Source organism: Zootoca vivipara, chromosome 6, assembly GCF_965207765.1.
Source record: "Zootoca vivipara chromosome 6, rZooViv2.hap1.1, whole genome shotgun sequence".
Lineage (NCBI taxonomy): Eukaryota > Metazoa > Chordata > Lepidosauria > Squamata > Lacertidae > Zootoca > Zootoca vivipara.
This window is the reverse complement of record NC_142589.1, coordinates 15065716-15089979: the sequence shown is the minus strand read 5'-3', so window position 1 is coordinate 15089979 and position 24264 is coordinate 15065716. Positions and strand designations below refer to the sequence as shown.

The 24264-nt window shown below is 47.0% G+C and overlaps 1 protein-coding gene across 1 annotated transcript in view; it reads right to left on the bottom strand.

Annotated features, from left to right (window-relative positions):
• Positions 1 to 24264, bottom strand: part of AGRN (agrin) — a 238378-nt gene that overhangs the window by 46123 nt on the left and 167991 nt on the right. The window contains exons 9-14 of the mRNA XM_035118024.3: positions 20396 to 20590; positions 18539 to 18739; positions 11572 to 11717; positions 10847 to 10952; positions 10542 to 10649; positions 2548 to 2712 (exon numbers count right to left, since the gene is read on the bottom strand). Coding sequence (XP_034973915.3) covers positions 2548 to 2712; positions 10542 to 10649; positions 10847 to 10952; positions 11572 to 11717; positions 18539 to 18739; positions 20396 to 20590 — 921 coding nt within the window. The remainder of the gene's footprint in view (positions 1 to 2547; positions 2713 to 10541; positions 10650 to 10846; positions 10953 to 11571; positions 11718 to 18538; positions 18740 to 20395; positions 20591 to 24264) is intronic.

Here is a 24264-nt window from a genome sequence, read left to right as displayed (position 1 = left end):
GACAGTACATGTCATTGGCCCCAGAGTCCAGCAATAACCAGGATTCAGAGTTGGGTGCTAAGGAGCTAGAGTGGGTTCTTAGCCCACTGAACCCAAGGCCGCAGCACTAGCGCCCATAGAACTGGAAGCCAATAAATCCTCAGTTTACTTCCGTGTTGGAGCACAAGTTGCATTGCTCACTAGGAGCTCTCCTTGGTGCTGAAGCAGCCTGTCTGCCTTGCTATTTTGCACTGTGGGCTCATAGAGTGGCCAAGGATAGGACAGAGCACTGCTTGCTGCTGAGTGCAGGGAGGAGGTAGAACACTCTTCTCCTCTGCACCTAGCAAAGGAATGCAGGCGCTGCCAGAGGAGGGGTAGAATGCTGTGTGCCTCTTCTGCACCCCACTCACCTAGTCTGGTGACCAGTTAGGCAAGTGGCGACCTTTTAAGTTGTGGTACCCGGTCAAGAAAGCTTACCTGGCACCTCCTCTCATAACCACTAGGTGAAGCCTTTTTAATTACCTCTCTCCTTTTTAAGGGACTACTTAACTTGGGCTTTACTATGCTGTTGTGCTTATATAGTGTTTAGTGTGTCAGACTGGAAAGTTGTAGGATGGCTTTGGGACAGCCATCATATCACTTAGCCTAACCTACTTCACAGGGATGTTATTAGGATAAAATGGAGAGGAAGGGGGCAAGAACCACACAAGCTTCCTTTGGCTCCTTGGACTAAAGACAAGGATATAAATGTAAGAAATAAAATTAAATAAAACATTGATATTGTTATTTGTATGTGTGAATCTGTTGTTTTTGTTTTATTGTTTTTAATTTCGTATCACTGCAAGTTGCTCTGGAAGCAGATACTCTGAAAGGTATTTGTTGTTGTTTTTCATTAATAAATGTAAATGTAGCATGCTGGATGGTTCATCCATTTTACTGAGCCTTCAGCCACTTGCCACCTCAGCAATAAGAACTAAAAGCTTATGAAGTGGAAGGTTGAAGTTTGCAGGAAAGCCTAACACCTTTAAGCTAGGAACAAAGCGTAGGTTCATTCCTGTTCAGCCAGCTGGCAAAATATTCATTTCTACAGCTGGAGACAACAGGCGGGATTAAATTTGGGGCTTCTGCTAACATCTGGAGGAGAGCTAGAATACATTTCTCATGGGGACTACTACTAACATCTGGCTAAGTGAAACCAAAATGGTTATTACTAACATCTGGAAAAGAGAGTGTCGGGTTTCTCCCATGGCCAGCATCTGGAAGGCATCAGAACAAATTTCGCTACCATCTGGAGGGAAGGATTGGTATGTTTTTGCAGAACATTATTATTAGAAGGGGATTGGAGGGGGAAAGCTTCCTCTCAACATCTGGAGTTTTCAACTCCTATGAACTAACAAGACGGAATTGGTCAGATCAGCTTGCTCCAGCCTGTTGACAGGGCTTTTCGATTTCCCTTGCCTCAAGGCCTGCTCCACATCTTACAAGCACAGGCTCATCTGTTTTAAATTAACGCACAAGTTGAACCTAAGGCAGACCTTTTGTAAATCTGGCTACATGCTGCAACTCTTTGAAAAATGACTTCATGCCACATACAGTGGATGTGACCTGACCTCCAGACCTGGACATTGTTATTGCTCACAGATTGGTCTTGCAGGGCAAGGGCAAGGAGTCCGTGAGCTTCCAAGGAGGGTTTGCTCCTTGTATGACTGCCAAGGCCAAAACAGTCTGAAAATGAGCAGACCTCAGACAAAGAGCACGGGAGTCTGCTGTAGTCCAAAACATCTGGAGGGCACCAGGTTGGAGGAGGCTGTTGTAGGGTCTTAGGCAGAGGTCTTTCCCACCGCAATGGGGAGATGACCTTCTGCATGCAAAATACAACTGGATATGTGAAACTGCCTTATATCAAGTCTCATGGATCCAACTAGCTTAGTATTTTAAAGTATCGAAAGGCCTGCCAGATGGAAAATAGAGCAAGCTTGTTTTCTGCTACTCCACGCGGTAGGACCCAAACCAATGAATTCAAATTACACGAAAAAAGATTTCTGTATGTTCTAGTTGAGATTCCTGCATTTCAGTGGATTGGCCAAGATGGCCCTCAGGGTCCCTTCCAATGCTACAATTCTATGATTCTGTGAATCGTTATGAATAACTTTCTGACAGTAAGAGCTGCTTGACAGCCGAAAGGACTCCCTCAAAAGGTGGTGGACTCTCTTTCTCTGTTTTAAAAATAGTCATCTGTCAGGGATTCTTCAGCTGTTATTCCTAAAATTGGACTAAATGACCTTTGGGGTACCTTCCAACTCTAAAATTCTATGATTCTATGATTTACCATTGGTCCACTTTTTTATATGGAGGTGCTGGAAAACGAATGAACCCGGCATCTTCTGCATGCAGAGGGTCTGATTTAATATTGATCTACTGCACCTCCCTAAGAGCATGCGATAAAAATGCAGCATCAACATTCACTCTGCCACCGAACAGCTTTGCTGATGCCGGGCGGGAGTCATGCAAACCTCCAGGATCTCCTGGCTCAAATTCCCCCTTTCTGGTTGTGACTGCAATACTCACGGGTACAGCCGCTCTTGCTGTCGGTGACAATGCCACGGAAGTTCCAGAAGCCTGGCTCGCAGCGGTCGCACTTTAGGCCCCCCACGCCAGGTTTGCAGGAGCACTGCCCAGTGGCAGGGTCACAACTGCCTCCATAGGAACCGTAGGGGTTACAGTGACAGGTACCTGCAAAAAGACGGGTAGGAGGTCAGATATGTTTAATAACATAAAAGGGACCCTGCTGGATCAGACCAAAAGCCCATCTATTATAAGAACGTCCAGTTTCTCAGTGGCCAGCTGGATGCCTGTGGGAAACCCACAAGCAGGACCCAAGTCCAAGCAGGACCCAAGTCCCCTCTCCTCCTGAAGCTTCCAGCAACTGGTATTCACAGGCCTTACTGCCTCCGATTGTGGAGGCATGGCACAGCCATTGTGGCTGGTCCAGCATCCTGTTCTCACAGTGGCCAGCAAGATGCTTCTGGGAAGCCTCAAGTCAGGATCTGAAATCAAATGTGATCTCCCCACTTATGATTCCCAGCACCTGGCATTCAGAGAAACACTGCCTGGAGATACAACATAGCTGTCTCAGCTACGGTAGTAGCCACTGCCTTGTATTCTATAAATCTTCTTGCCAGGGACAAGTACCCAAAGCAAAACATTTAAGCAGCACACAGACCCTGTCCCCCAAGTTCTTCAGAAGCTGAAGTGAAGATCAGAAAACAGCAGAAACTCTCTCAAATGGCTTGGAAGAGACCCTGATATTTCCTCGAAACCCTGGCACAGATGAAAGAAGGCTTTGCCTCTCTCCTGAGCCCTTTAGAGGAAGAGAGGGCTTTGTGCAGATCACAAACAACAAATAGCTAGTATATCATGCCAACATTTGGAAGCCCTCAAACATAGTGATTGAGTAGAAAGAAATGGAGGTAGGATAGAACAGTGGTAGGTGTGGAAATGTTTTGTATATGCTTGCAAATCAAGAAAGGACACAGAAAAGCCACAGAATTCAGGTTCCTAAGAATCTGAGCTTTCTTTCATATTTTTTTAAAAAATGAACCCGTTCCCGTGACCTATCTAAATTATGCAGGATTGTGTGATTGTCTTATTTTATACAGCATCTTACTTTTATTTGCTTTTCATAATTTATAATGTGGGGTTGGAGAGCAATGGAGGTATGTCATTGTGCTTTATTCAGTCTCTTCTCTAGCTGGAAGCCCAGCCAGATGGGTGGGGTATAATAATAATAATAATAATAATAATAATAATAATAATAATAATAATAATAATATAGAAATCTGCCTGATTCTGAGTGAGAGCACTGGTCCATCTAGTTCAGGATTGTCTACAATGACTGGCAGGGGCACTCCAGCATTTCAGACAAGGAGTCTTTCGGGGATTGAATCTCGGACTTTCTGTATGTAAAGGAGATGCTGCACCATTGCGCTAAGGCAACACTGAGTTGCCTCCCAACTCTTTCTTTGCTGCCATAAGCACTGAAAACTGGTGGAGGAGGAGCAGGAGGAGAAGGAGAAAGAAACTAATAATAACAATCTGGGTTTCTCAGAAAGCTGAATTCTATGTCCACTATCACATTCCACAATTCTCCTGTGAAATTGTTTCTTGAGAAATACAGGTGAAACTCGGAAAATTAGAATATCGTCGAAAATTGCATTTATTTCAGTAATGCAACTTATTATTTTTTCCTTTTTTTAATTTTTACAAATGCTTTCTTTTGGAAATTCCACAGTACTAAAACAAATAGATGCAACAATACAAAAATAAACAAAAATAAACATCACTATTACATTTCATTAATTACATTCCATTTATAATTGACCCACCTAACGACAAATAATTACAATTACAACAAATAAAGGCTTGACATATCTTGCTTTGCATGTCATGCATCTATCTCCTATATTGGTTTCACCTTTTAAGTTGCATTACTGAAATAAATGCACTTTTCGACAATATTCTAATTTTCCGAGTTTCACCTGTACTAGCAATTGAAACAAAACAGTATGCATTTTTTAAGGAACTCTACTTTTCAAGCTGTACGATTTTGTGGGCCTTTCCCTCTTCCATCTTTGTTTACTTTCTGCCCCGCTATGTGGAGCTGCTCTCTCACACAATGTCAAAAAGAGATAGTTCTCAGATTTCATCGGCTTATTTGGCATGCAAAACTTCCCAGCCAAGGTCCATCTGCTCCTTGCTGTCTGCATGCAAATTCCCAGCTGTTGGGAATCAAATGTGGATGCACCCACGGTCCAACCCTCTTTTTGCTCCTCTATGGGAGCAGGTACAAGTACATTGGTTCCTGGACAGATATGGGCAGATAATCCATTCCCCTTGGAGCTGCTTGCTCTGAGGCAGGAGGCCAGAAAGAGATTCTTGGACAAACCAAAGTGGCTTATGTGACGCTGAATGTTTTCCTTCCATTGCAGGAAAACACTAGAGGGGGGAAATTATTGCAGAAGCTGGCCGCAGGGAATAAATCTGAGTCCTGCAGCACAGTTTTCAGGCTGGTGATTACATCTAGATTTATACCCCCTGCTGTGGACGCAAGGGCATGAGCGAGACACTAGTTTAAGAGAGGTTTGATTCAAGACACAGCAGATAAACTTTAGGAAGGGGGTGCAAATGGAGCTGGCTTGACAAACGGGGAAGTAATGCTTAACGCCAGGAGCAATAGGTATGAGTGACTGGGGAAAACTGGGTTGCTCTGAACCTGATGATCATTGCTTTTCCTCTTGTCCTTTCTAGGGCTTCTAAGATCTCACGACACAACACCTGGATGTTTTTAAGCTCACCTTCACAGCTGTGGGAATTCCAAGCCTAGAGGATTGTCACTGCCCCTTTCCCCACACTCCATCCCACCTTCCATTAAGGCAGAAAATCTCAGGGTGGGGAAGTCCTATGCTACCGTGTTTCCCCCTTTTTAAGACACCGCCTTATAACTTTTTTTTCCCAAAAAAAACACAGGGTGTCTTATTTTCGGTGGGGTGTCTTTTTTTTTTAATTACCTGTCATCTAGCCCAAATTCTACCATCAAGTTACCCCAATGCAGATGCAGAACATGAGTGTCCGATGAGAGGGGAAAGAGACGGAGAAGGAGGGAGGGAGAGAAGTCCCAGAGCAACCCCCCAGCCCTCCGGATGCTGCAGTCGCCCTCCCACCCAGTCCCCTGATTTCTGCCGATCCGGAGGCCACAGGCTCAGGCACTCCGCCCGGCCCGGCAAGGCGCTCCAAGCACTTGGCGTTGGGGAGCGCTCGGCGTGCTCCATGCTGCAGCCGCCAGTTTCGGGCGGCGGGGAGGCAGGCCTCCTTGGCCGGGCCAGGCGGATGCCGCTGGCTTAGGTGATCCGCCTGGCCCGGCAGGGCGCTCCAAGCGCTCGGCGCTCCGGAGCACTTGCTGTGCTCCACGCTGCAGCTGCCGGTTCTGGGCGGCGGGGAGGCATGTCTCCTCGGCGGGGCCAGGCGGAGGCTGCTGGCTCAGGCGCTCCGCCCGGCCCGACAGAGCGCTCCAAGCGCTCGGTGCTCTGGAGCGCTCGGTGCGCTCCACGTTGCAGCTGCCAGTTCTGGGTGGCGGGGTGGCAGGTCTCCTCGGCGGGGCCAGGCGGAGGCTGCTGGCTCAGGCACTCCGCCCGGCCCGACAGAGCGCTCCAAGCGCTCGGTGCTCTGGAGAGCTCCGTGCGCTCCACGTTGCAGCTGCCGGTTCTGGGTGGCGGGGAGGCATGTCTCCTCGGCGGGGCCAGGCAGAGGCTGCTGGCTCAGGCGCTCCGCCCGGCCCGACAGAGCGCTCCAAGCGCTCGGTGCTCCGGAGCGCTCGGTGCGCTCCACGTTGCAGCTGCCAGTTCTGGGTGGCGGGGAGGCATGTCTCCTCGGCGGGGCCAGGCGGAGGCTGCTGGCTCAGGCACTCCGCCCGGCCCGACAGAGCGCTCCAAGCGCTCGCTGCTCTGGAGCGCTCGGTGCGCTCCACGTTGCAGCTGCCGGTTCTGGGTGGCGGGGTGGCAGGTCTCCTCGGCGGGGCCAGGCGGAGGCTGCTGGCTCAGGCGCTCCGCCCGGCCCGACAGAGCGCTCCAAGCGCTCGGTGCTCTGGAGCGCTCGGTGCGCTCCACGTTGCAGCTGCCGGTTCTGGGTGGCGGGGTGGCAGGTCTCCTCGGCGGGGCCAGGCGGAGGCTGCTGGCTCAGGCGCTCCGCCCGGCCCGACAGAGCGCTCCAAGCGCTCGGTGCGCTCCACGTTGCAGCTGCCGGTTCTGGGTGGCGGGGTGGCAGGTCTCCTCGGCGGGGCCAGGCGGAGGCTACTGGCTCAGGCGCTCCGCCCGGCCCGACAGAGCGCTCCAAGCGCTCGGTGCTCTGGAGCGCTCGGTGCGCTCCACGCTGCAGCTGCCGGTTCTGGGTGGCGGGGTGGCAGGTCTCGGCGGGGCCAGGCAGAGGCCGCTGGCTGGGGCGCTCACCCAGCCCAGCAGGGCGCTCCAACTGTTTGGTGCTGCGGAGAGCTGGGCACGCTCCGCACGGCATGGAGGTATGCCTTATTTTCGGGGTATGTCTTACATTTCGCAAATGTTTAAAAATCCTGCCATGGCTTACTTTATGATTACGTCTTAAAAAAGGGGAAACACGGTAGTTTCTGCAAACAGGAAAACAGGAAGATGTCTTATACTGAATCACACTATTAGCCCATCTAGCTCAGTACTGTCTACACTGACTGGCAGTGGCTGTCTAGGGTTTTAAGAAAAGGAATCTTTCTCAGCCCTACCTGGAGATGATGGTGTTTAATGTGGGACTTTCTGCACCCAAAGCAGATGCTGTACCATAGACCTATGGATACTCATATGGTTAGGGACCTGCCTTATGCTGAGTCAGATTGTTGGGCAATCTAGCTCAGTACTGTCTACACCAACTGGCAGTGGCTCTGCAAGGTTTCAGACTGTGTCCTCTCCCAGCCCTACCTAGAGATGGCAGGGATTGAACCTGGGACCTTCTGCACGAGAAGCAGATGCTCTAACCACTAAGCTATGGCCTTTCCCTGTAATATGCAAACCATGGGGACACAGAAGACATGCATAGGCCTGATGGCATGTAGCACCACACACTGACCATTACAGGGACCATCATCACCTAAAAAAACAGTAACAAATGATGAAATAGAGTAGGGGGAGCCAGTTTGCAGACCTCTAGGTGTTGCTGGAACTATAGCTCCCATCATCCTTGGCCGCTGGTCATGCCAGCTGGGGTAGATGGAAGTCAGAGTCAAGCAACAAGCAGAGGGCACTGCACTGGCTATCCCTGGTCAAGAGCAATGGCTTTCGAACAGTGTCCTGCAGATGCCTGGGATTCTGTGGATGTTCCTCAATTAAGTGATCAATTACAGCAGAAAAGCTTCCTTGAAAAAGAGCTCTCACCCTCCTACTGCCAATGATCTCCTAAGCCAGGTTCTCTAATCCTTATTATGTTCTGGGCACGTTCTAGTTCATGCAGGGTGAAAAGTGAGGCTTGACAAGCCTGGCCAGAATCTGATGTCAACTGAGTATGCAGCCTGGAACACTCCCCACAATGCCTCTGCCATACCCTGCACTTTTTGTGGCAGGTTGTGTGAAGGCTTCTTAGAGCCAACGAGTTTTTAAATGGCTGCTTCACAGACACCTAGCTTTGCAACTCTCACAAAGAGACTGCGTTAGGTCTGCCTTATTATCCCAATATTGCACATTAAGGTGGGTGACGCGGTATGGAACGCTGCAAGATAATGCATTGCTGGAATCCACCTGGTGCATCAGAACATAAGGAGAGCTAGCTGGATCAGGCCAGCGGCCTGCCTGGTCCTGTTCTCACAGTGGCCGACGAGATGGCCATTACGGGAGACCTGCAAGCAGGACCTGAGAGCAAGAGTCCTCTCTCCTCCCTTGAAATTCCCAGCAACTAGCATTCAGAAGCATACTGCTTCTGACAGGGGAGGTAGAATGAAGCCATCATGGTTAGCAGCTACTGACAGCCTTGTCCTCTACGAATTTATATAATCCTCTTCTAAAGCCATCCAAGTTTGTGGCCATCACCGCCACTGGTGGCAGCGAATTCCATAGGAGGAAGGACTTTCTTTGGTCTCTCCTGAAATCTTCCAACGTTCTGCTTCATTCCCTGAGCTCTAGCATTAGGGGGATCTTTTCTCTTTTTTATATATTATATATACATATACATATACATATACATATACATATATATATATATATATATATATATATATATATAATATTAAATTTTCTGTTTTACAATTTAAAGTACTCATTTTTACATCCTTAAGATATCAATGACTTCCCCCCTTCTCTTTCCATGGTTCATTTTACATATCATAAATCCCTGCGTATTTTACAGAAACTACACCACTCAGTATTCCATTATTACATCCATCGTAACTTATTTACACTGTTGAATATATGAATTTATATTAATGCTGCCAGTGTTTTCAGCTGTACACAGTTATTTCCCATATATTCAATAAACATTTTCCAATCTTCTCTAAAACTATGTTCTTCTTGTTCTTTTATTCTATATGTTAAGTCTGCAAGCTGCGTGTATTCTGTCAATTTAAGTTGCCACTCTTTGGTTGGGACCTCGCTCGTTTTCCATTTTTGGGCTAACAAAACACAGACCGCAGTAGTGGAATACATAAATAACTTTTTTTGTTTTTGACACCAGGGAATTTCAGTCTGAATTTTCCCCAACAGAAAAGACTCTGGTGTTTTGGAGGGGAAGTACTTTCAAACATTTTTTTCAATTCATTATGGATCATTTCCCAATACTCATTTACTCTTTTACAAGTCCACCACATATGAAAGAACGTTCTTTGCATCTCCTGGAGATGCAAACAGGGAAAGCCTTTTCTCTATCCACTTTCTCCGTGCCATGCAGAATTCTGCACATCTCTATCTTCATGATTTCTCATACAGATCTTTGCTCTAAACCAAAAATAGGAGAAGCAGCTCCAAATGTCGTAACCTTTCTTTGTAGAGGAGTTGCTCTACCCCGTGGATCATTCTGGTTGCCCTTTTCTGAACCTTAATAGCAGAGATGAGGCCCAAATCATGGCTCAGTCTCTTAGTGGCTACATTGCATAAGCAGACAGTGTGGCACCATGAGAGAAGCCAGCCAGCCCCTCCCCGCTGCCCACCCTTACTGGTGACCTCTGTGACTCCACAGCCCAGGAGCTCCCGAGCGATTAAAGCTGCTTTCAGAACGCTTCCTCTTATTAAATTATATGGCGCATGAAATGATTCTACATCCCCAATCAAGACTGCCTCATCTCGGCACGCTCGCCTACGATGGCTACAGACCAGCCAATGCCCTAATGGATACCTGTGAACCAGCTGGCTGTCAGCCTCAGCTGTTAAAAATGTTGCTAATGCTTTTCTCATCTCGTTAGGTTAAAGAGCCGTCTCCAGCTAATTATTTTATAAAATATTAATAAAAAACCTTCGTGGATGTGGCCGGCTGCGGTGAAGAGGAAGGGGGCCCTGCAATTGGGATGCACACAGTTTAAAACACTGGGCACATTCTGAGGTTATAGGAAAGGGAGGGGGCCAAGGCAATGAATGCACACATCACTCCCTCTAATGGCAAACTCAGACAACGAGAGCCTACAGGAATGTGCTCACAATGGGACTACAAATCCAGGGTTCTCCCTCTGTGCCTGCCATCTTCAGGCACAAGAGGCGACCAGGTTGTGATCAGCATCATCCCCTGGGATTGGCAGATCTCTGGACTAGCCAGGCTTGGTGTAAATATCAGGATCTAGTCTCCTGCTTTTGCCTGAGCTCCAAGCAGGATCTTTTGCCTCCTGCATTCAGCTCCTTCTGCATTAGAGGATTCCTACTTCAGATCTGGCTCCGGGTATGACGGCTTGTGATCACTCGCTGGCCTTAGAAAGCTATTTCCTCGGCTTGAGGAAGCCCCGTGGCATCGGTGTTTTAACATCCCCATCGCCACAAGACAAAAGAAGAAAATGAAGTACATATTTAACTCACTGGGGCAGCCTGCAGAGCCGACACCAAGAGCCAAGGTCACATTGTCTGGGCAGCATCCATAAACGGTCTGGCTGCAGTGGAGGAGTGGAGGAGGTAGGATTGTGGTTCCTATGGGTGGGGGGGACAAAAATACACAGGTTAGAAATGATGGGAGTTGGGAGTCCAACAACTTATGGAGGGCCATGGGTTCCCCATCCCTGATCTAGGCAGGTGGGCGGCGAGTAATCAAGAGGATGAGATGCCAGCATAGGACAAAGGGATGTGGGTGCACTGAAAGCCTTGCCAGGCCCGCATGAGAGGGTTACCTCGGCAGCTGCCCTGACCCGTCACATAGATATCCTGTCGCTTTTCACAGCGTGTCTTTTTGAGTTCGCACTCATTAGCGTAGGTCACACCATCAGAGCCACATACCTGCAGGGAAGAGAAAGAGGAGGTAACTCCATCTCCTTCTGTTGTACACTCAAGGCAGGCTTAGAAAGTTACCAAGGGCAGCGGGTGTGCCTTGGAAGGAAGCATCATGCTTTGGCTTGCGCCCACACACACTAATTTATTTATTTTTTTAAAAAAATTATTACCCTTTATGATGTAATCCATACCACTTGACCATTCCTAGAGTAATACGAGGCACCAAACGCACCCACCCCTCCCAACAAAGGTACAACTCAGTACAAATAAACACAGCACATACTACAGGTAGAAGGAAAACAGCCAACCGGGATCCAATAAAATGCAAGGAAAAAAGTATTTACAACGTTCTAAGCTGCTGTAAGACCAGCACTGACCGTTGTATTCTCGCATATGCAATAAAAGAAAATCAATCTGCTGCAAATGTGCCCTTTCACACCCCAGCCCTTGTCTTTTGCCACCTAGAGCTTATTCCATGATTCTACCATGTTACCCTTTCACTTGCCTTTTCTACAAACTAAATAGCCCCAAATGCTGCAATAATACCCAGAGTTGTTTATTAAAAAAAAAACCTGCCATGGGTGATTAGCTAGGCTTAAGGACAGCATGGGCTCTCAACACCTACTGGATTCCTTGGCACAGCTCCACAGGTATAGTCACACACACAGCGGTCATCTTCCACATCCTCATCCCATGAGCCGCCGTACTGTCGGCAGCTGTCCCGGTCACACTCATTGGAGTCCCCAGAGCCAGATCCTCCTGACCCACATTCTGCCCAAGGAAAGAAAAGCAGAGTAAAAAAATACAGTTCCCTACATAAACACTGCCTTAATGAGGACTGTGTTGTCCTCATTTATGTGATCCCACCACACGTGTGTGGAATTTAGCACTCAGTGTTCGTTTAAAACTTATAGTCTTATTCTTATTATATTTAAGTACTGGAGCAACCTCAGCAGGTTAATTGCATGTGTTTCCGTTGGTAAATCAATTAACTTAGTGGTTAGGTACTGGTGGCGCAGGTTTGAGTCATGCATCATTGTTCTGTAGCTGCTGTTGTGGGTGGAATTGTTTTTAAACGTTTGTATTGTTTTTATATGTGGAATTGTTTCTCCACTGCTTTCCCAAATGGAACTGGTCCCCCCCCCCACTTTTCTTATTTTACACTTGTTAATTGTTCTGTTTTGTTGTGCTGTTGAAACCCAGCTTGGGATATTATAGTAATCTAAAAAAATAAAGAAATACGTGCTCAAATTCCAATGCTCATTTAAAACTATAATCAAGTCTTATAGCTATAATACTACTATTGCTCATTTTATTATTAATTATATTTGAGCTCAAGCATCCTTACCCAGTTAATTGAACCTTCCGGGAGGAGGCATCTCTATATAGCTAAGAAAGGAGCTGTAGCTCACTGACAGAGATTCCATTCCTGAAACCTTGAAGAGCTGCTGCCAGTCAGTGCAGACAATACTGAGCTAGGTGGATCAATGATCTGACTCAGCGCAAAGCAGCATCCTATGTTGGTAGGTCTGGACTTGGCTAGAACCTTGGGGACCTGCTACCAGTCAGAGCAAGAGGTCACTGGGCTGGATAAGCAAGTGATCTTATTTTAAGGCAGCATTTCATGCTCTGCATAGTTCTTTGCTCCTCCTCATGATCCGCAGAGCAAGTTATGCTGAATTTGCAGGGGAAGAGGCATGCAGGAGGTCCCAAGTTCAATTCCAGCTAAAAGGTACAGGCAGCAGGTAATGGGAAAGAAAGACTTATCTCTGCCTGAGATGCTGGAGAACCACCAACATCCAGTGTACACAATTCTGGAATAAATGGGTCAATGGGCTGGTACAAGGCAGGCTCAAATGATTAATTGGCCTGGGGGTGGGGGTGGTAATATCTCAGTAACAGCTCACCTGTTTTGCATGCAGAAGGGCTCAGTTAAAGCATCAAGTGGCAGGTGTCAGATGCAAAAAGGTCTCTTTCTGCCTGGAACCCTGGAGAGCTGCTGCCACTCAAGAGTTGATAAGACTGGTCTAGATCAGTGTTTCTCAACCAGTGTGCCTCCAGATGTTTTGGGACTACAACTCCCATCATTCCTAGCTAGCAAGACCAGTGGTCAGGAATGATGGGAGTTGTAGTCCCAAAACATCTGGAGGCACACTGGTTGAGAAACACTGGTCTAGATCATGGTAGGCAAACTAAGACCCGGGGGGCCGGATCCGGCCCAATTGCCTTCTAAATCCGGCCCACGGGCGGTCTGGGAACCAGCGTGTTTTTACATGAGTAGAATGTGTGCTTTTTTTAAAAAATGCATCTCTGGGTTATTTGTGGGGCATAGGAATTCATTCATTCCCCCCCCCCCAAAAAAAATAGTCCGGCCCCTCCCAAGATCTGAGGGACAGTGGATCAGCCCTCTGTTGAAAACGTCTGCTGACCCCTGGTCTAGATGGACAACAGATTGGACCTGGTGCAAGGCAGCTTCCTAACCAAACTGAATACCTTTGGAAATATGGAGCTATGAAATTGTGGCGAAAGGTTGGACATTTTTTACCACCTGTGGTAGTCTTGCAAATAAACGTTTTGGTTAGAAGTTTTCAATGAAATCAGCAAGATTACTGGTCAAAACGTACAGCCAAACCTGACTAAAGCATTATTATAATCAATCTTTTAGTGTGGTGGAACCTGAACTTTGGGTCTCCCTGCCTACTGGTATCAGGCAGTGCCTTCACTGCACTATTTTCAGTGCCAGCTAAGAACATTTTTGTTTAGATAACCCTGCCAGATATCAGTGTTTACTTTATTTCCGGTTTTAATTTTCTGGATGTTTTAATTGTGTGGGTTTTGTTTTGTTTTTTTACTAATAATGTTATTGTTATATGCTTTTTGAAAACTGCTTTGAGGGTTTTTTAAAATAAAAAATAAACTTGTATATAAATTTTAATGAAATAAATCATTAATAAAACAATAATAAATAATTATTATTAATGAGCTTTGAAGCTTCAATGAAGAATATACACTTAAAGGATTTAATAATTATGCTAATAGCAGCTGCTGCTAGACTAGTAATTGCAAAACACTGGAAAGACTTCTCATCTTAATCTCCTAGGATTCTGATATCAAGAACAATGGCAAATTGCTTTAATGGAAAACCTCACCTACCAGGTCAGTGCACTAAGGTATGTATCAATGACAGATAAATGGTATATGGTTTGTTACGAATTTATTGAATGTGTGTCATTCTCGAAAGGCACCTATTACCCACCCTCCCCGAACATAGGGCTCTATAGAAAACAGTATTTAGATTAATAGAATTGTCCCAATAAATACTGCTTTGAACATCAACAGGACTGATATATTGCATACTCTGTGTAACTGGCCATTTGCTTTCTCAACACCGTTATCATATTTAAACTCAATAAAAATACATTTTTAAAATCTTAAAATTTCGCTATCATAGCCTTGCATTTAAACACTAGCCTGGTAGCCATACGTGACAAGGAATTGCATGCAGTGGGCTACTGGAGAAGTGAGCTAGTCAAGCATCCAAGTGAGCTAGTCAAGGAGGGGAGCACACTGCCCCCCCTCCTCCACAGCCAGCATAGAAAGACACAGGGCTTTTTAAAGGGGGAACTCACAGGAACTCAGTTCTGGCACCTCTCAGGTGGGTACCCTGCTATTCAAAGAGAACGAGGGAGGTGTTCACGGTGAGTTTCCAGCACTTCTTCTTTTTTAATAGAAAAATAGCACTGGAAATACAGGAGGCTACAGCAGGAAGGGTGAAGCTTTTCACTTGCCATCTGCCAAGTTAGTCAAACTACTTTTAACTTTTGCGGACTATAACTCCCACCCATCCCTTGATCCTAGGCCAGATATCCCCAAACTCGGCCTTCCAGATGTTTTGGGACTCCAATTCCCATCATCCCTAACCATTGGTCCTGTTAGCTAGGGATTATGGGAGTTGTAGTCCCAAAACAGCTGGAGGGCCGATTTTGGGGGTGCCTGTCCTAGGCCATGCTGGCTGGAGCAGATGGGAGTTGGGAGTCCAACAACACCTGGAGGGAATTTGGGTTTAATTACTAGGCTAGGCCATCATCCACGAATGATTTGTTTGCTCTGCCACGATTCCTTATATCCTTCTGCAGACTTTCTGGCTATGAGTTTGGAATCCACCCTCAAGCATTCTCATTGACACAGGTTGCATAATTTAACTTTTGCATTTCCCTAGGCACAGAGAAATGGATGAATTGCTTTATTTATTAACTGCAGCCATATCTCCACACAGAACTTTTCCAGTATCAAATTCCAAACTTGCACAGCGTGAGGGAGCATCTGCCTAATAAGAGGCCACACAGAGCTGAGCTCCAACTGGTTTCCTCAGCCTTACCTGCATTACTCTTAATTTGTGCCGAATGAAATGCTATTTATTTATTTAAGAAAATTTCAAAGTGCCCCCTCTTCATACTTTTTCCCCTCTTCCTTTTTTTCTTTTTATTGAGTGATCAAAGGCAGGAAGTTGGCGTTAACACAGAGAATTATTCAAGTGCTTCTCCCAGAGGGACAGCAACTTGGAATTCCATGAGGCGGACTCTTCGATTAAACGCCATCTTCTGCTGCCTGCTCCCTTCCTCAGCCTTTGCCCAACTCTTGGTGAAGTCCCGGCCCGGCTAAATTGCATGCGCAAGAGGCAAGACTCCCAGAGAGAGCAGATTCTCTTCACTGGTATGGCGAGACACAAAGGCAAGGACTTATCTCTGGGATGGTGAGATGCTGAAAGCAACATCATGGACTCGGGCCCCACCTGCACCTTATAGCAGTGTCATACCACTTTAAACAGTTGTGGCTTCTCCCAAAGATTCCTGGGAACTGTAGTTTGTTAAGGAGTGCTGAGAGTTGTTAAGAGACCCCTTATCCCCCCTCCCAGAGCTACAATTTCCAGAGTGGATTGACAATCAACCCCTCTTTCCAGGAAATTGTAGGGTCCAGTTTGCCTGGATTCAAACGTTTCTAGTAATGACATTTTTGGATCTGCAAGGTCTGGCACAGGGGTCAGCAAACTTTTTCAGCAGGGGGCCGGTCAACTGTCCCTCAGACCTTGGGGGGGGGGCTACTATATTTTTTTTGGGGGGGTGAACGAATTCCTATGCCCCACGAATAACCCAGAGATGCATTTTAAATAAAAGCACACATTCTACTCATGTAAATCCGAGGGCTGGATTTAGAAGGCGATTGGGCCGGATCCGGCCCCCGGGCCTTAGTTTGCCTACCCATGGTCTGGCATCTCAAATCTCAGATTTATTTCTTTATTTGCTGGGCTTTCCCATTAACATCCAGCACTCAGAGAGATACACTCCTTCTCTCAATGGGTGGGGAAAACTTTTTCAGCCCAAGGATGACATTTCCTTCTAGGCAACTTTCGGGGCAATAAACCAGTGGTGTGTGTGGCCAGAAGCAAAAGTGAGTGTGGAGCGGATTGATAACTATAGGTTGAATCTGATGCTAGTCCTACTCAGAGTAGACCCATAGGAATTAATGAGCCTTAGTGAAGTTTATCTATTATCATCAGTGATTCTACTCTGAGTAGAATCTGAATACACTGAATACAACCAAGTAGCAACAACAAAAAGAAATTATTCATTTGAATTATATAAATTGATATGCAATTTTACCTTTGTATAGGCTAGTTTCCACACACCCACACCCACATGCCCTTCTCCAGCCTCCATCCAGGCAAGCAAGAAGCATTCTCATAGTTGAAGGACACATTCTAGCAGGCAAAAACATTCAAGGAGGGAGTGTGTGGCCTAGGGAGAAATCTGAGGGCAAGACAGAGAGCCCTGGAGTGGGGACATATATGGTATGGGGGGGTCTGATGTTCCTTATCCCTGTCTTCTGCACTCAAAGTCTCTCCTTTATCCTTCCTTCATATGCTTTAAAGAGACAGGCTTCAGAGCTCGGTGGTGCCATTCTGGAGCTGAGGCTTGGCGCGGCATGGCCAAATAAGGGCCCTGCCTTGTCCTCTTTTCGTCCTAACTTCCTCCCACAGTGATAGGAAAGTGAGAGAGGAACGAGAAAGAGAAGGGGAGAGAACAGCAGCCGGGTGCTTTCTCCACCCACCTCCCTCCACTCTTTGAAGTGTGAAATTAAAGCACTGATAAACCTCTTTGCCGAGGCCTATTACTTGCCGTCACCTTTCATTATTGGCAGATAAAAAGACAATGAGAAGGAGGGTTATGGGAGGGAAAGGAGGGGTGGAAGAGCAGCTTGTGACAGAACCGCAAGGCAGGGAAGCTTAATGAACAGAGAAGCAAAGCAGCTTCCACATGCGCACACCCTTGCACAGAGTGCACAGGCGAGCACACGCACCCCAAACTCAGAGGTGTGCAAGGGGTTGCTAGGCAACAGTAGGAGGCCTCCTGAGCACACCTGGCCTACAATAGGGCTCAGGTGCAACGAGGGAGGAAGTGAGGGGGTGGGCACAAAGGGAGGGTCAGGACCTCCTCCACAGGCCACACTGTCTGTGCATAAGAATAAACAGGCAGAAACCTGACGCCATATATATATATATATATATATATATATATATATATATATATGCCAAGTTTCTAAAAACAGATGGGGGAACATTTTGAATTCCTCAGGGACACCTTTGCTGCTGACGGTAAAGCCATCATTTTTTCAGCAAAAGACTTTCAAAGGGAGGCCACAGCACAAAACCAGGGAGCTGGAATCTATCAGCAAGTTTGATTCTATTCACACAGGGCTCAGTCTTTTGCTACAAATGGTAAACAGGCAAGGCAAAGTCTGGAGTTTATGATCACTAAGTTTTGTTGTGGGGCAGGGGGACATGTAACAGCCTGCATGGGACAGTATCAACATTTGACCAAGATGACTTGTCTCAGGAATTTAGTAAGCATTTAGTTTCATTCATTCATTCATTCAGCAGATTAAAAGAGATGGATTTTGAATTTCAAGATCAAATTTAGATTCCCAAGCTCAAGTTTTGAAAATTCAGTAATTTTTCTGAAATGGCATGGATTTTTGTTTCAGTATTAATCAAGTTCTGAGGCTATGCTTTCCAGAAATGAAATGAAAATGGATCTACTGGAAATGTTTTACTTTGAGGTGGGGAACTTTGAGGGCTTGTGGGTCAAATGAGTCCTGGAACGCATCTCAATTTGGTCCATGGTGTCATTTCTCCCAAACCATGCCTACCTGATGACATATGTGATGTCAGGTGCTGAGCAGGAAAGGATGTGGTTACAAAGGAAGATGCAGGAGCTTAAAGTGAGCTCCTGGTTGTTCCTTTGCAAGAAGGGCTTGCTGTCAGTGCCAATCAGCTCATCGGCACTGATAGCAAGCCCTACTGGGATCAGCTGCATTAAGCTGCCCCTGTAAAGGGACTTCAAAGGAGCCTACTATCACCACTGATATAGCAGTTACAAAAAGCCCCTTTGAATTTGGAGAGGTCGGCGGGCCCTGATCACATGTCAAAGTTGGCCCACAGGTGTAGGGGAGCTAAGGATCTGCCATACCAGCCAGATTCAGTTCTCCACTCCTGCTTACCACCCTGCTGCTGGGAGGAGGGAGAGAAGACTTACCATCCTCGCAAGGGCCCGTCCTTGATATCTCAATGTCCTTTTTCTGCTGACAAGCCGCCACCCGCAGCTCGCATGAATTGTCATAGGTGACACCATTGCTCCCGCACACTCGGGCCAGAGGTTGCTTCTCGCAGCGTGGGCAGATGCACTGCCCACCCACACATATGGCCCCAAAGGAGCACGTCGTAGTCCCACAGGTTTCTAGAGGTGGGGAAAGCCGGGGGGGGGGGGGGAGAGGAGGAAGAAGAGTAGCTGCATTAGATGCTAAGACATTAGTATCATTCTCCTGTGGGGCAAACATGGGAATACAGGAAGCTAGCTCAGTTATACTGTGTCAGACCATTGGCCCATCTAGATGAGCACTGTTTCCACTGAAGGACAGTATCTCCCCAGTGTTAAAATTAGGGGTCATTTGCAGCCTTGAACATAACATAACATGGAGATGTCAGGTTTTGAACCCAAACCTTCTGCAGACGAATGCGAAGCAGATGCTCTACCACTAAACTTTGTGCTTTGGACTAGTGGGGAAGTAGAGAAAGGATTCTCTTTGGCCCAGCAGCTTAGAGGTTAAATCCACTGCCATCTATGATGTCCTTAGAGCTTGTTTAGTTACATCTCACAGTCTTATCACCACATGGTCAGGAAGTTTAAAAGGGGTACCTGAAAGGCGAACATTAATCTGGGAGAGTTGTACCACCTCTTACTCCCAGGGCTGGCTTCAGCACTGGGTAACTGCTGTAGTTCACATGCCCATTGCTGATGCTTGTCCTGGGCTTAAAAACGTGGGAACATGGGTAGCTGCTTTATACAAAGTAAGTCACACCACTAGTCCATCTAGCCTGGTATTGTCTACATTGACTGGCAACAACTTCCCAGGTTTCCAGACAGGGGGTGTTCCCTGCCCTGTATGGGAGATGCTAGGGATTGAATCGGGGGCCTTCTGCTTCCCTTGTAAAAAAAAAAAAGCAACAACATTGTTCTGGCATGCTGATGATGCTAGAGAGGACCCCCCCCCGCCCGAGGCTGTTTGCAAAAGGCAATTAAAACCATAAAGCAACTTTTAAAAAACATAAACAATCCAATTACACGTAGAGATCCCCTTATAAATCTCTTAACTATCTCTGAAGAAATCTTTGCCTTGAGTTTTTTCCCAGCCTGCAACTCTGCGAGGCAAAAGTCCTTGAGAAATCAAGCTGCTTGTTATCTCGTGCTGACGAGGTAGATATTCAAGTACCCAATCACCCGGCGGCAGTGCTGAGAGTTCGCTGCTCGCTTTATCTGGGAAACCCAAATGAGGTTCCTCTGTTCCAGAGGAAGCACAAACCCAGCGCTGCCCCTTAAGGAAATAGGAGTGCCGTGTTCTCACTGGCGTGACCTCAGCGGCTCTTGCCACATTAGGGGAAGGGACACAGATCGGTGTCAGAGCATCTGCTTTGCATGCAGAAGGTCTCAGGTTCAATCCCCAGCATCTCCACATAGGGCTGGGGATGTCCCTGGCCCCAAACTCTGGAGGACCACTGCCAGTTAACATAGACAATACTGATTATCATTATTATTTTGTCACCGTTATTATTGTTATAACACTATTTTTCATTTTATTATATAATGTGCCTCCATAACAAAAATAACCCGCCAAAATATACACCTGCACATAGAAAGTAGCACTGCAGGAAGAAGGCTGTGTGCAAACCATTTTCCTTGACACACTAGCTTTTGGTGTGTTCTTATTTTCAGTGGCTTTTGTGAAGGCAGGAGCATTCCATTATGCGAGTCCATGCCTGCAGTCTCAAGTGCTGTGACCCAGGGGTAGGCTGATCACCTCGATAAGAACTAGAGCAAAGAGAGGCAGGGACTCACTGCAGTTGCCTTGTGCCGCCACCTCGATGTTGGTCTGCTGGGTGCAGGCCCGCACGTGGAGTTCGCACTCGTTTCCGTAGGTGTTTCCGTCCGTGCCGCAGACCGGCTGAGCAGAGGGGACGCACTCTGTGGGGCAAATGCACCTCCCAGTCTCTGCCTCGCAGATGGCACCAAACTGACATTTCCCACAATGGTCTAAAAATAAAGGAGAGGGAACTCATTGGTGAATGGAGGAAGCAACTACGGTCACCCAAACTGTACAGGTCAGTCTCAGGTTATGTGAGGGAGCGTCCTATGAAACTCCTACGTAGATGGCACTGCAAATTGCCCATATGACTGACTGGTAGAAGATCCCCCAGGATCTTTCTCATCACCTGTTGAGATCTTTTTAAACTGGGGGTGCCAGAGAATGATCCTGGGACCTTCTCAGGTGCTCTACCTGAGTTGTGGTCTCTTCAGCTTAGTGTTCCAGCAATAAAACCAGCAGACGGCAGTTCAGTACCCACAAGAGGCAGCACCTCCCCCCCCCCTTTTCAACAGCCTCTGTCAAAGCCTCCAGCTGACCCTGAGTACTGCCTTGGCTGGGGATGGAATATGGTAATGGGAGAGCCAGGCAAGCATCTCTTTTTCTTCTTCGTCTTAATGAAGTGTCAGGGCAGTCGTAAAATCCTGTTACAATCTCCCACCCCCACCCTTCAGCTCAGTTCAGTGCAGCCGGGACAGAGGGAGGCTGACCCCCAAGGAAGGAGAAGAGAGGGGTGCTCAGAGACAGAGGGGTGACAACCAGCCATTAAATCTGTCAAAGCCAAGAGCCAGAGCCACAAAATGTCACGAGAGCTCTGTGTGTTGTTGTAAGCTTCTAAACAGGGGAGGCAGAAGGGAGTGCCAGGTCGGGCACACTTATAAAGCTGTATTAAGCCACAAGCTCATATCAAGAGGAAAGCACAACTGCAAATCAGCGGCTGTAGAAGGGACTTTCCAGATCTACTAGAGAAATGTGGAGATTTGCAAGTTGCTGGTACTCACGGGGTCCTCTCTTGGGGCGGTGTACATGTGGTTCTGTCATTAGAGCAGGTCCCTGCAATCTGTCTGGCCCACCTTGCAAATCTTCCCATACACACTCACCCTCCTAAGTGATTGGGAGCTGCAAAAGTGACCATGGGGGTTGGGGAAGGGTTTCAAGGACATGGAAAGTGCCTATGGGTCATGAGTAAAGATGCCATATTTCCTAGTGGGAAAAGACAAGTCTTGGATTTTTAATGCTTACTTCAAAGACAAATATCAGTTTGGGTTGGGTTGGCTCAGATTAAGGGGAGCCATTTTAGCTTGTGGAGGGAGAGCTTGGCTTGATTTGAGCCTCACCCAACACTAGCCATGGAATAGTCTCAGTCAAGACTCTTAATCTCAGGGTCATGAGTTCAAGCCCCACATTGGGCAAAAGATTCCTGCATTGAAGGATGTTAGACTAGATGACCCTGGTAGTCCCTTATAAGAATCAATGATTCTTAGATGGTTGATGTTCACTGGGGCTGATGGGGCAGGAGACAGGCAGCCCAAACAGTGGGTGGAGCCAATGCCAATGATAGGTGGAGCCAACCATTTCTAGGTTTGTCCCCATCCTCTTCCTTCCTGCTGAGTTCTACAAGGGCAACACCAAGACTAAGCCATTCATCTGAGACATGGGGTACCAGTAACTGTGATTCCCACAAATACCACAGTGAACAGGCATGGTTATAAGGGATTAGGTGGTCCTTGAGGTATCCTGGACCCAAATTGTTAAGGGCCTTGTAAATTAATCCAAGAACCTTGAAGCTGGCCAGGTAGCATACGGGCAACCAATGCATGCTTTTGAGCATGGGAGTTATGTGCTGGCAATGGTCTGTCCCCATCTACCATCTAGCCACAGAATTTTGCACTAGCTGGAGTCTCCAGACCATGCTCAAGGGTAGCCCCACATAGATTTCACTGCAATAATCAAATCTTGAGGTTACCAATGCATTAATCATCACAATGGCTAGACTCATTGGCAGTGCCTTCAAGCATACTCTGGTTTTTTGGCGATTGGTGCTGTGAATGCAATATGTAGAACAGAGTGATGCCCCACCCTCCAAACCCTCAAGGACACGAACTGGAAGCTATGGTTTGCCTGCCATGCATTCTGAGGCAGGCGCCTTCTCTTCACATTGCCGGGACTGAGCCGTAAGTCACTCGTAAGCCTAGCGAGAGCCAGAAGTCTGCTTCAGGAACCAGGCCATGTGTTACTGTCATGGGTCAAGAGTGTCACCACCCCGGTGAAAAGTTATAGTCTGAATGGGAAGCCCTTCATAGCCCTTCCTGCTGAGATGTCAGGAGCCACACTGAGGCTAGAACCAAGAACCTTGAGCTCTCTGTGCAATTGCCCATTGGGGCAAGCCAATCGAACCACAGCTTGGAGCCTCCTTTGGGCAGGGAAAGTAGGTGGAAGTTCCCTGTTTGTGGAGGAATGCCTCTCCCCCCCCCCCCGGTGAGGTTTGTCTCCCTCCCACATTATTAAGCATCAGGACTCAGAGGAATATCTGAAAGCATCCCTGAATTATTAGGATATGTGATGGCTTTAAAGTGTGTTTAGATGCTCTTACAAGTGTTGAAATGTTTTTTTACACATTCTTCATTATTTGTTTCTTTTGTTTTTAATTGTGCTGTTTTACTGCTTTGCTGCTTGACACCCTCAGCGCCTTTAGAGAGGAAGGACAGGGTAGAAATCTAATAAATAAATTATCAGGCTCTAGTTCACCCTAAACTGCCTTACCCACATGGACAAGAGGCATAACTCCTGTCAACAAGGAGCTGTGTCTTCAGTGCCATGGGCCCAACACTGTGGAACTCCCTCCCACTAGATGTCAAGATAGTGGAAGTTTCAGTGCCTGGCTAAAAAATCATTTTATTTCAGAAGGCAGAGACCTTCATGAATGCTTCTCTGGTGTTTTAACAGATTTTTTTTTCTGATTTTTGAGATTAAAATTTTGAAGACTTTAAAATTTTGTGGTTTAATTTATGTGTCGAATTTTGTACATGGTAGTTTTTTGTTTATCATTGCAAGCCTCTTTCAGACCTAGATGGTGAAAAGTGGGATATACATTCTGAAAATAAATAAATAATGAAAATAATGGTTGGGTGCAGAATGCTGAACTAGACAAGACTATTGCCTTGATCCAGCAAAGCTAATTTTATCCACTATAGCACCCCTCCCCACACCACCTCCTCCTCCTCCTCCTCCTCCTCTTCTTCTTCTTCTTCTTCTTCTTCTTCTTCTTCTTCTTCTTCTTCTTCTTCTTCTTCTTCTTCTTCTTCTTCTTCTTGGCACTGAGAGGCATTCACTGACTGCCATTCAAGAGCATCAGCCGGCAAGTGCTTTCAGGACGGAGCGCAGTCCACACCAGGCCCATTAAATCCATGGCGGAGGGTGATGAACACTTTGTGTCTCTCTAAACTGGCTCTACAACCCTGCGGGCTTCTTTCTCTCATTTTAATAGCTTCGCCTTCCTGGGAGCGGATGTATTTACAACATGACACCAATAATTCACGGCTCCTGCCATCTCCTTCTCCCCATCTCCTCGAGCGAATGTGCGTTCGCAGCATGGGGCAGGCGGGGAAGGGGGAAAGAGGGGTTTGGGAAGAGTAGTTCATCTTCATAATTCATTCGCCAAACCGTACTTCTTTTAGTGCCCAGAGAAAGAAGAGGAAGAAGGGGGGGAGGGGGGAATGGATCGCCTGGCTGTTTCTTTGTGAGGTCTCTAACTGGAGCTCCGCTCAGTGGTTTTGCTATTTGGGTTTGGGTGGTTGGAGCCTTTAAACCTGTTGGCTCCTGTCTGACTCGAGAAACAATGGAG